This window comes from Protomyctophum parallelum, assembly GCF_964188405.1.
Source record: "Protomyctophum parallelum genome assembly, chromosome: 1".
In the NCBI taxonomy this organism is placed as follows: Eukaryota; Metazoa; Chordata; class Actinopteri; order Myctophiformes; family Myctophidae; genus Protomyctophum; species Protomyctophum parallelum.
Genome location: NC_139697.1, coordinates 15,462,093 through 15,473,821, shown reverse-complemented (window position 1 = coordinate 15,473,821; position 11,729 = coordinate 15,462,093). Strand labels below are relative to the sequence as shown.

Sequence of the window (11,729 nt, the reverse complement as noted above, 5' to 3'; positions counted from 1 at the left end):
ACCTGTCTGTCTCTCTGTGTATCTGTCTGTCTCTCTGTGTTACTGTTTACCTGTCTGTCTCTCTGTGTTACTGTGTACCTGTCTGTCTCTCTGTGTACCTGTCTGTCTCTATGTGTATGTCTCTCTGTGTACCTGTCTGTCTCTATGTGTACCTGTCTGTCTCTCTGTGTACCTGTCTGTCTCTCTGTGTAGCTGTCTGTCTTTCTGTGTTACTGTGTACCTGTCTGTCTCTCTGTGTACCTGTCTGTCTCGCTGTGTTACCGTGTACCTGTCTGTGTACGTGTCGTCTAACACACGGTAACTAACTATTTTTTCCCCAAAATAATCAAAGTACAGCATAGAGCACAGTACACTACAATACAGTACAGAGCACAGTGCAGTACAGTAACTATAACAGTAAATGTATAGTTGCACCGCTCAGTTCACACACGTGTGATTTATATTTCCAGTTGTCTTGTATGGTGTTAAATGGAGCGTGGAACCATGCCAATGATCGACACGGGAGAAATTGTGACTTTCAAACAAAAACGAGATCCACCTGTGATCTGCACACATCACGGCTCTGAACCACCTTTCATGCATCGCACGTCAGAACTGAACTTATGCCAATATAGACGAAATACATGTTGTTTACGACCAGGTTAGTGAATGAGGCCCATTGTTTCTGTCAAACCACATGACCTCATCTTGATGTGTTAAGGACCAGGCCAAGAGCAGAGAGTAGAGAGCACAAGAGTTTTCAGGACAACATCAACCAAGTATACAACAGTATATAAAATGATAATGTAGACACAGATACTCACGTTTTGAAATGAGTTGACTCAGTTGAGGATTAGTAAGCCAATCTTCTCCTCCATGTTTGACTCTGTAGGAAGTAGAACAACAATGCATCAATGTCTAACTGTCTAACACAACATCTCCACTAGCTGACACTACAGTGTTTCACTCTGTAGGAAGTAGAACAACAATGCATCAATGTCTGACTGTCTAACACAACGTCTCCACTAGCGGACACTACAGTGTTTCACTCTGTAGGAAGTAGAACAACAATGTATCAATGTCTAACTGTCTAACACAACGTCTCCACTAGCTGACACTACAGTGTTTCTCCTGTCATTATCTTGGCCCTGCAGCTCATCCAGACATACTCACTGCTGCCCAGTTTGGATCTCATCACCTCCTCAGACTCCACCTTAACCCCTATAGCACTCCACTGTCCTTTTATACCTTCGTGATGCACATATATTGTTGTTTAGACAGGTGTTCATTATTTACGTCTGCTATCCTAGAGTTTCTTTGAGGCACTGCATTGTGTTGTTGTTCTTCTCATGATTTGTGACTTTGGGCTGTATCGTATCCCATGCCTTACCCGCAAGCATTAAACACTTTACGTGAATTACTCATTTAGGAGCTTCCACTATGCGTAAATGTTATCTTGCGGCCACACAACCCACTATACATGTTTGCGGCTGGAGGTGTGTCTGTACGCGTGTGTATGCGCTTTCCCTATATTTGCTATCTTATGCACACAGGTTTAGGACAACGGAAATCGTCTCTTCAAACCACCCGTAATGTGAACACACACAACAACCCTCTGTATCTAATTTAAATGTATTCAAAGGCAGCACGCGTTGCTCTTCCATAAGGTTCACTCCAGGTATAATGGATTATGGTACCTGGCACACTGATTGGTTTAAGTTGCGTAACGCCTAAACCACACCTATGCATAATGTAACGGGTAGCGGAGGTGTTTTGAGGATTTAGACTGTGGCATAAGATAGCTAATTTAATGGGTTAACGCCTCTTACACAATGCTGAATCCCCAAATTACGGAGAAAGTGCCCCTGACGCAAGATAGGGCCCTTTGTGTCAGAGATACACTGTTAAGGGAAACACTGCACTGTCCAACATGGACACAGCCCAAGTCTACTCACTTGCAGTTCTCCAGAACTGAATCATTCACCATGTTGAGGCTCAGGTCCAACTCTCTTAGGGAGGGATTAGAGCTTACAGCTGAGGCCAGAGCTTCACAGCATCTCTCTGACAAGAAGCAGTTAGCCAGTCTGAAACACCAGATTAAAACATACATAAATAAATGAATTAATTAATTAATAAATAACACATTTAAATATGCATTATTCCTGGATTTAGAACCAGCTTCCAGCATCTATTAAAGGACTCTCTTGTCCCACTTAGGGTGCCTTCACACCTGGATGCTTTAGTTCCATTAAAACAAACCCTGGCCTCCAACATACCGTAATCATATTCCGATTCCGATTGCTACCCTTAGAAGCAATCGGAATTGTAGGCATTACATGAATGCGAAAATATTACAAATCTACAAGCTCACAACGCCTCACAGTGAGCTTGCAGATCGGCTATTATTACAATGTTTGTCTCTTTCTTTCGTAACATTAATATTAATTAACACTACTGCCTAACCCGTGTTCCCCGCTATTTAACGCTATTTTACGCTAAACCCGCTATTTGTTTAATGTGTTTAATTCGCCGTTTTTTAATTTATAAATTTATAAAAGAGTGGATTTGTCGCGGACCTGGTGACGAGGCCGTTGCGTTATGATGACGAAACTGGAAATCTAGCCATGCTCTGGGCTGCTAGGGCTTCTGGGAAAATGAGTTCAATGCAAGTGAACGGGGTTTGTTTGGACTACAACATGCTGTGGAGGCTGTTTTGGTTTCGCATCGTAATGGCGGCATGTTTTTCTCTTCAACAACAAACCATGGGACTATTTTCCGCCGGGTTTCGTGAATCAAAGCTGCAAATACTTACAGTATATGCGTTATGCTCCAAAGGTAATTGATCAATCCCGTCAGCCTAGGTGGTCTGATTATAGTATTCTATAGCCCTTAAAGTGTTAACATAATATTATTAAGAAGCTTGATAACTGTGGCGTAGCTACAACGGGTCGCAAGACAAAAATAGCAGATCTACAAACTCCTCAGCGCGTTGTGATAAACTCTGTTATATGATGAAGTAGCCGATACATTCGCCTTAAAGAGATTTTCACTTTGAAACATGTTTGGGGTCATTTTAACGTCTACTCAGACACATAGGCTTGGGTTACCGTGATATCAAGCTTATCAATACATTCTCACCACAGCATTCATATTATATTGACATAATACAGTACATAATAAAACAGAAGTGATCAAAATAAATGTGGTAAATGTATCTTACTTTAGAACTTCCAGTCTACAGTGTGGGCTCTTCAGTGAAGCACAGAGCTCCACTAGTCCTGAGTCCTGCAGGTCGTTTTCACTGAGGTCCAGTTCTCTCAAATGGGAAGGATTAGAGCTGAGAGCTGAAGACACAGCTTCAACAACTGTCTTACTGAGCTCACAGCCAACAAGTCTGTAAATGCAGATTAAATAAGAGATTATCAATACAAAATGAATGATACCTATAGTTCACTGTCATGGAAGTTAACTGGAACAAATCTAGTTATCTAGTATTTAGAGCAGCAGAGTGTGGAATAGACAACACAATGACAGCACAGAATAACAGGAAGATAACAATTTAGATATCAAAGACTATGAAGACTGAATGTTAGTTTGATTTCCCCCAATATTATGAAAAAGAAGATCATAACCTCTCAAATGTTATTTTTTTTAGCGGCCAACTAAGAACATAAGTGACGGGTTGGAACAAGCATTTAAGGTGAGACCTGGCAAGTGAAAACTTTTTTTTTTCAATTTTCTTTCAAACTATAGCAAAATAAACATTCAAAATACAGATTTAGATGTTTATTTTAGTAGTTTATTTTAGCCAATGACAGCTCGTTTTGCTGGGTGAAAATCCACCCTCTCTATTTTCATGATTGGTTGTTGGTACAAAGGAAGTGACCATATTTGGATCCAACCACAGTCAGCTCGAGGTCCAGACCTTTCTAATGATATATGGCATTATATGTTGTTGCCAAGGTTTGGATGAGATATTTTGTCTCAAAATAGTGGCTTCAAATAAAACGTTTTGGAATTTTACAATACAAATCTTTAAAGGCCGATTTCTCAAAATGAGTTTTCCTCATACCTGGGACAAAGAATCTCCACTTCAGTTGCACTCACATACACCTACACAGTCACATGCACACAACTTTCCAATCTTATTCATAACTATATTCTGCAGGAACTTAGAGAAGGGTTCGTTGATTTCTCATTCACAGCCTGATTTACATCACATTTTATTCCTAAAACATGGCAAAAATGTGGGTTTTTTATGCCTGTTGACACTATTTTCTGAGTGATAATTAGAGATATCGAAAATCCCCTAATTGTCTTTGTCTCTAATATGTCAACAAAATTAAACCATACTTTTGAACCTGGCTTTATCTGATCTTCAGATTTATCGTCCCGGAATGTATATGCAAATTAGCGCATATAATGCATAATTTGCATATTTAAACATATCATTTCAGAGAAATTGGAATACAAAAGATCTTAGTCTTAATATAATTAATCAACTGGAGAAGTTTCATTGTGATAGCTATTAGTTAACTTTTTTTCCCTATTCGCCTACCATGTCTCACCATCAAGCTTAATAATACATTCTCACCACAGCATTCATATTATATATTCACATAATACAGTACATCATAAAACAGAAGTGATCATAATAAAAGTAGTAAATGTATCTTACTTTAGAACTTCCAGTCTACAGTGTGGGCTCTTCAGTGAAGCACAGAGCAGCTCCACTAGTCCTGAGTCCTGCAGGTCGTTTTCACTGAGGTCCAATTCTCTCAAATGGGAAGAATTAGAGCTGAGAGCTGAAGACACAGCTTTAACACCTTTCTTACTGAGTTTACAGCCAGCAAGTCTGTAAATGCAGATTAAATAAGAGATTATGAATACAAAATGAATGATACCTATAGTTCACTGTCATGGAAGTTAACTGGAACAAATCTAGTTATCTAGTATTTAGAGCAGCAGAGTGTGGAATAGACAACACCATGACAGCACAGAATAACAGGAAGATAACAATTTAGATATCAAAGACTATGAAGACTGAATGTTAGTTTGATTTCCCCCAATATTATGAAAAAGAAGATCATAACCTCTCAGATGAATTTTTTTTATCGGCCAACTAAGAACATAAGTGACGGTTTGGAACAAGCATTTAAGGCGAGACATGGCAAGTGAAATCATGATTTTTCAGTTTTGTGCTATTTTGCTTCCTAAACATGTTTTCTTTCAAACTAAAGCAAAATAAACGTTCAAAATACAGATTTAGATGTTTATTTTAGTAGTTTATTTTAGCCAATGACAGCTCGTTTTTCTGGGTGAAAATCCACCCTCTCTATTTTCATGATTGGTTGTTGGTACAAAGGAAGTGACCATATTTGGATCCAACCACAGTCAGCTCGAGGTCCAGACCTTTCTAATGATATATGGCATTATATGTTGTTGCCAAGGTTTGGATGAGATATTTGTCTCAAAATAGTGGCTTCAAATAAAACGTTTTGGACTTTTACAATACAAATCTTTAAAGGCCGTTTTCTCAAAATGAGTTTTCCTCATACCTGGGACAAAGAATCTCCACTTCAGTTGCACTCACATACACCTACACAGTCACATGCACACAACTTTCCAATCTTATTCATAACTATATTCTGCAGGAACTTAGAGAAGGGTTCGTTGATTTCTCATTCACAGCCTTATTTACATCACATTTTATTCCTAAAACATGGCAAAAATGTGGTTTTTTTATGCCTGTTGTTGACACTATTTTCTGAGTGATAATTAGAGATATCGAAAATCCCCTAATTGTCTTTGTCTCTAATATGTCAACAAAATTAAACCATACTTTTGAACCTGGCTTTATCCAATCTTCAGATTTATCGTCCTGGAATGTATATGCAGATTAGCGCAAATAATGCATAATTTGCATATTTAAACATATAATTTCAGAAAACTTGTAATACAAAAGATCTTAGTCTTAATATAATTAATCAACTGGAGAAGTTTCATTGTGATAGCTATTAGTTAACTTTTTCTCCCTATTCGCCTACCATGTCTCACCATCAAGCTTATTAATACATTCTCACCACAGCATTCATATTATATATTCACATAATACAGTACATAATAAAACAGAAGTGATGATAATAAAAGTGGTAAATGTATCTTACTTTAGAACTTCCAGTCTACAGTGTGGGCTCTTCAGTGAAGCACAGAGCAGCTCCACTAGTCCTGAGTCCTGCAGGTCGTTTTCACTGAGGTCCAGTTCTCTCAAATGGGAAGGATTAGAGCTGAGAGCTGAAGACACAGCTTCAACACCTGTCTTTCTGAGTTTACAGCCAGCAAGTCTGTAAATGCAGATTAAATAAGAGATTATCAATACAAAATGAATGATACCTATAGTTCACTGTCATGGAAGTTAACTGGAACAAATCTAGTTATCTAGTATTTAGAGCAGAGTGTGGAATAGACAACACAATGACAGCACAGAATAACAGGAAGATAACAATTTAGATATCAAAGACTATGAAGACTGAATGTTAGTTTGATTTCCCCCAATATTATGAAAAAGAAGATCATAACCTTTCAGATGTTATTTGTTTTAGCGGCCAACTAAGAACATAAGTGACGGGTTGGAACAAGCATTTAAAGGTATATTCAGTGATTTCACTCAAAAAACCTTAGGTTTCGTTTTTGGCTGTGGGACCCAGCCTTTCGTCCAATCAGGATAGAGAGTCAAAAACGAAACCTAAGGTTTTTTGACCCCCAGGGGTTAACTGGGGACAGGAGGAACTCCTTATATGGCCAGCACACTCTATATTAGGGAGGATTATCACAACAAAACAAATAAATAAGTGATATTTGAATTAAGTGAAATCACTGAATATACCTTTAAGGCGAGACATGGCAAGTGAAAACTTTTTTTTTCAATTTTCTTTCAAACTATAGCAAAAAAACATTCAAATACAGATTTAGATGTTTATTTTAGTAGTTTATTTTAGCCAATGACAGCTCGTTTTGCTGGGTGAAAATCCACCCTCTCTATTTTCATGATTGGTTGTTGGTACAAAGGAAGTGACCATATTTGGATCCAACCACAGTCCTCTCGAGGTCCAGACCTTTCTAATGATATATGGCATTATAATGTTGTTGCCAAGGTTTGGATGAGATATTTTGTCTCAAAATAGTGGCTTCAAATAAAACGTTCTGGAATTTTACAATACAAATCTTTAAAGGCCGTTTTCTCAAAATGAGTTTTCCTCATACCTGGGACAAAGAATCTCCACTTCAGTTGCACTCACATACACCTACACAGTCACATGCACACAACTTTCCAGTCTTATTCATAACTATATTCTGCAGGAACTTACAGAAGGGTTCGTTGATTTCTCATTCACAGCCTGATTTACATCACATTTTATTCGTAAAACATGGCAAAAATTAGTTTTTTTTAATGCCTGTTGACACTATTTTCTGATTTGTGGAGTGATAAATTCCCTAATTTCCTTTGTCTCTAATATGTCAACACAATGAAACCATACTTTTTAACCTGGCTTTATCCAATCTTCAGATTTATCGTCCCGGAATGTATGCAAATTAGTGCATATACTGCCTAATTTGCAAATTTAAACATATCATTTCAGTAGTACAAAAAATCTTAGTCTTAATATAATTAATCAACTGGAGAAGTTTCATTGTGATAGCTATTAGTTAACTTTTTTTTCCCCTATGTCTCACCATCAAGCTTATTAATACATTCTCACCAAAGCATTCATATTATATTCACATAATACAGTACATAATAAAACAGAAGAGATCATAATAAAAGTGGTAAATGTATCTTACTTTAGAACTTCCAGTCTACAGTGTGGGCTCTTCAGTGAAGCACAGAGCAGCTCCACTAGTCCTGAGTCCTGCAGGTCGTTTTCACTGAGGTCCAGTTCTCTCAAATGGGAAGGATTAGAGCTGAGAGCTGAAGACACAGCTTCAACATCTGTCTTACTGAGTTCACAGCCAACAAGTCTGTAAATGCAGATTAAATAAGAGATTATCAAAACAAATGATACCTAGTTCACCGTCATGGAAGTTAACTAAAACATGTCCTATCTAGTTATCCAGACATAAACAGTATTGTGGAATAGACCAGGGGTTCTCAACCTTTTGGGCTGGGGACCCCCAGGGATGCTTTGGCCATGTCTCGTGACCCCCGCCCCACCCCCAATACAAACACTGCATTTATGCAACTGAATTGCAAATTATGTTTTGGAAAATAATTTAGGGACCCCCGAGGGGTCACGACCCACGGGTTGAGAACCTCTGGAATAGTAATGGAATAATCCCCCCCCCCCCCCCAAAGAATATCTAAGTGACTAGTGAACTAGTTCAGTTCATCATTCAATATTTTCATGGTTCCAAAAAATGAACTATTTTAGTTATTTTCCTTTTTTTTTCTTTCCTTTTTGTTTTTCTAAATGATTGCCGCAGCCCATAGCCATAGAATCACAGACTTTATTCCTATTGGGAATAACTTTGGGATTAATAAAGTTACAACTTTTACAATTTCTCCATTACCATTAACCAAATTAATTCCTTATTATATATATTATTTACATTTTGGAAGAAATAGCTCTTTTGCAATGTGGAGAATTCTTAATACTTTTCCTTATGGGCCAACTTGTGAAAGCTGCATGCTTTTATTGTGGAGGCTCTCAGTTCTCAGTTCAGTTCTCACAGCCTGCATATCTCCACGTGCTGAAAATAGCTGATCTAGACGCTCACAATGCGTCGCAGACACAACACGTTGTGAGCTTGTAGATCAGCCATTTTCAGCATGGGACACGTTGTACGACGAATAATAAATCAGGCATCACTGCGCTTCTGTGGAGGGAGATTGTGGAGGGAGAAATTGTGTCGCATAAGGACTTATTGGTGGGTTTTCCGTTAGATATTAAGGCCTGTTTAGGGTGTGTCTTCTTAGCGGGGTTTTCGCCTGGAAGGCTCTATGGAAACACTCACTCTTGAACGAAGTTGATCGTGAGAAAGTGACGTTCACACACGCCAGAAATGAACGCGTTCACAATGATGTTGATCAAACAGAAATACAGTACGTTCACGTTCACCCAAAATATGAACGTGTTTGTGAACGATCGTTCATTGAACGTGTTCAGGGACAACACTGAAGTCAGCATGTTTTCCCAATGCAATCTTACGGAAGCAGTCCTGTGCATGCAGACAGGGTTGACATTGAAGCAGTACTGACTGCGCATGCAGACAGGGTTGACATTGAAGCAGTCCTGTGCATGCAGACAGGGTTGACATTGAAGCAGTCCTGTGCATGCAGACAGGGTTGACATTGAAGCAGTACTGTGCATGCAGACAGGGTTGAGATCGGGAAAACATGGAACCGGCTGTATAAAATGCTGCGTCATTGTAAATAGTGCATTTATGTATCACTTTTATCCAAAGCACATTTCAATTCAAAGACTTTCAATTCTGGTTCATCTCTGGTTTTATATGTTGCCTAGCAACCTAGCATCATTCGTACAGTACGTTGATGAAGAGCGCCATCTATACTAATCCACTGAAAAGACCATAGGACACAATACTGCGTGCTTGGCAGTCAAGCGATTGATTCGATGCAACGTAACATGACGTGATTGGCAGTCAAGTCAATGTGTTAACTACTAACCGAGCCTTTCTGCAGTTCCTCACAGCTGGGACCAGTCTCGATCGCCCCTCCTTTGATGCGTTGTATTTTGTCAGGTCCAACTCTTCCAGAACCTCCTCTGACATCTGCAGCATGACGGCGAGAGCTGAACACTGGCTCTCAGACAGTTCCTCTGTTCTGTTCTCTGACTTCAGGAACTGTTGGATCTCCTGATGTAATGAGTGGTCGTTCATCTCCATCAGACAGTGGAAGATGTTGATACGTCTGTCAGGAGAGGTGTCACCACGAGTTGACATCTTCTTCAGGTTCTGGATGGCTTTCTGGATCTCCTCGGGACTGTTCTCTGTCTGACCCAGCAGGCCTCCTAACAGATTCTGGTTGGACTGCAGTGAGAGGCCATGAAGGAAGCGGACTAAGAGGTCCAGGTGGCCATTTTTACTCTCCAGGGATTTTTCCACGGCAGCTTTCAGGAAGTCTGAGAGGGAGCTGTTACTGTTGTATTCATCTCCCAGGAATGTCTTCAGGACCTCCATGTTCTTCTGTGTGAAACAGTGGAACAGGTAGACTGCAGCCAGAAACTCCTGGAAGATCAGATGAACAAAGCTGTAGACCTTTTTCTGGAACAGCACACTCTCTGTTTTGAAGATCTGTGTGCACACTCCTGAGTACAGCGCGGCGTCTTTCACATCAAGACTACACTCTTCCAGGTCTTCTTGGTAGAACATGATGCTACTTTTCTTCACGTGTTTAAACGCCAGCTTGCCCAGATTCCGAAGAACATGCCTGTCAGTCTTAGTGAGCTGCTGTTGAGTCCCCTTTTCTTTGTCTTTCTTGTTCACATCATGAGTCTCGACATACTTCTGCTTCTTGGTGTTTGTCTGAACCAACAGGAAGTGGCAGCACATCTCAGTCAGGGTCTTGGGCAGCTGTCCTATCGTGGTGTGTGTCCTCAACATGTCCAGCAGAACGGTAGCAATGATCCAACAGAAGAGTGGGATGTAACACATGATGTGGAGGCTCCTCCATGTCTTCAAGTGTGAGAGGACTCTGTCGGCCAGCTTCTCTTCACTGAATCTCTTCCTGAAGTACTTCTCCTTCTGGGGGTCTGTGAACCCTCGCACTTCTGTCACCATGTCAACACATGCAGGAGGGATCCGATTGGCTGCTGCGGGTCTGGTGGTTATCCAGTGGAGGGCCTTGGGGAGCAGATTCCTCTTGATGAGGTTTGTCAACAGAGCATCCACCGATGATGTCACTGTGACATCAGAGATGATTTCATTTTCGTCGAAGTGCAACGGAGACCTGCTTTCATCGAGGCCATCGAGGATGAAGCAAACTTTCCAGGCAGCGAGCTGCTCTGCTGTGACCTTCTTTAACATTGGGTGGAAATCATGGATCAGGTTCAGAAGACTGTACCGCTCATCTCTGACCAAGTTCAGCTCCCGGAATGAAAAGGGAACCAGGAGATCTATATCTTGATTCTCCAAACCTCTTGCCCAGTCCAGAGCAAACTTGCGCGCAGAGAATGTTTTTCCGATGCCAGCGATGCCATTTGTCAGAACTGTTTTGCTGGGTTCCTTTCTGCCAGGGAGGATGATCTTAAAGACTTTACAGCAGTTGATTGCATCGTCATGGAAGGTCTTCATGTTGGAAGTTCTCTCAAGCTGTATCACCTCATGTTGGCTATTAACCCCTTCACTCTGTCCCGCTGAGATGTAGAGCTCTGAGTAGGTGCTGGTGACGGAGTCTCCAGACTCTTCCGTCATGTGGTTTTTCACTCCATCAAGACTGTCCGAACTGACCTCCAAACTGACCTTATAATCGTTCAAATCAACCTGCAGACGGACATCTGAAATGAGAAGAACATTTATGTTTAAAACATTCAGGTTAATTTATAACGTTACATGTTTACAGCACACATTACTAATTAATTACCCCCAGAAAATATGCTTTTTGATAAGAAACATTTTGCCAAAGGTAACAACACAAGATCAGCTGTTTTTGTCCAGTTGTTGAGTTGATAATGTTGAGCTTCATTATTTGCACTTAGATATAATTGATACAGACAGATCATTTGACCATTTGT

General features: G+C 40.1%; 1 protein-coding gene across 1 annotated transcript in view; it reads right to left on the bottom strand.

Annotated features, from left to right (window-relative positions):
• LOC310869088 (NACHT, LRR and PYD domains-containing protein 3-like) overlaps nucleotides 1-11,486 on the bottom strand; it is a 19,054-nt gene extending 7,568 nt beyond the window's left edge. The window contains exons 1-6 of the mRNA XM_083779675.1: nucleotides 9,665-11,486; nucleotides 7,822-7,998; nucleotides 6,147-6,323; nucleotides 4,658-4,834; nucleotides 1,935-2,063; nucleotides 804-865 (exon numbers count right to left, since the gene is read on the bottom strand). Coding sequence (XP_083635801.1) covers nucleotides 804-865; nucleotides 1,935-2,063; nucleotides 4,658-4,834; nucleotides 6,147-6,323; nucleotides 7,822-7,998; nucleotides 9,665-11,409 — 2,467 coding nt within the window. The 5' untranslated portion in view covers nucleotides 11,410-11,486. The remainder of the gene's footprint in view (nucleotides 1-803; nucleotides 866-1,934; nucleotides 2,064-4,657; nucleotides 4,835-6,146; nucleotides 6,324-7,821; nucleotides 7,999-9,664) is intronic.
• Between the last annotated feature and the right edge of the window lie 243 nt (nucleotides 11,487-11,729).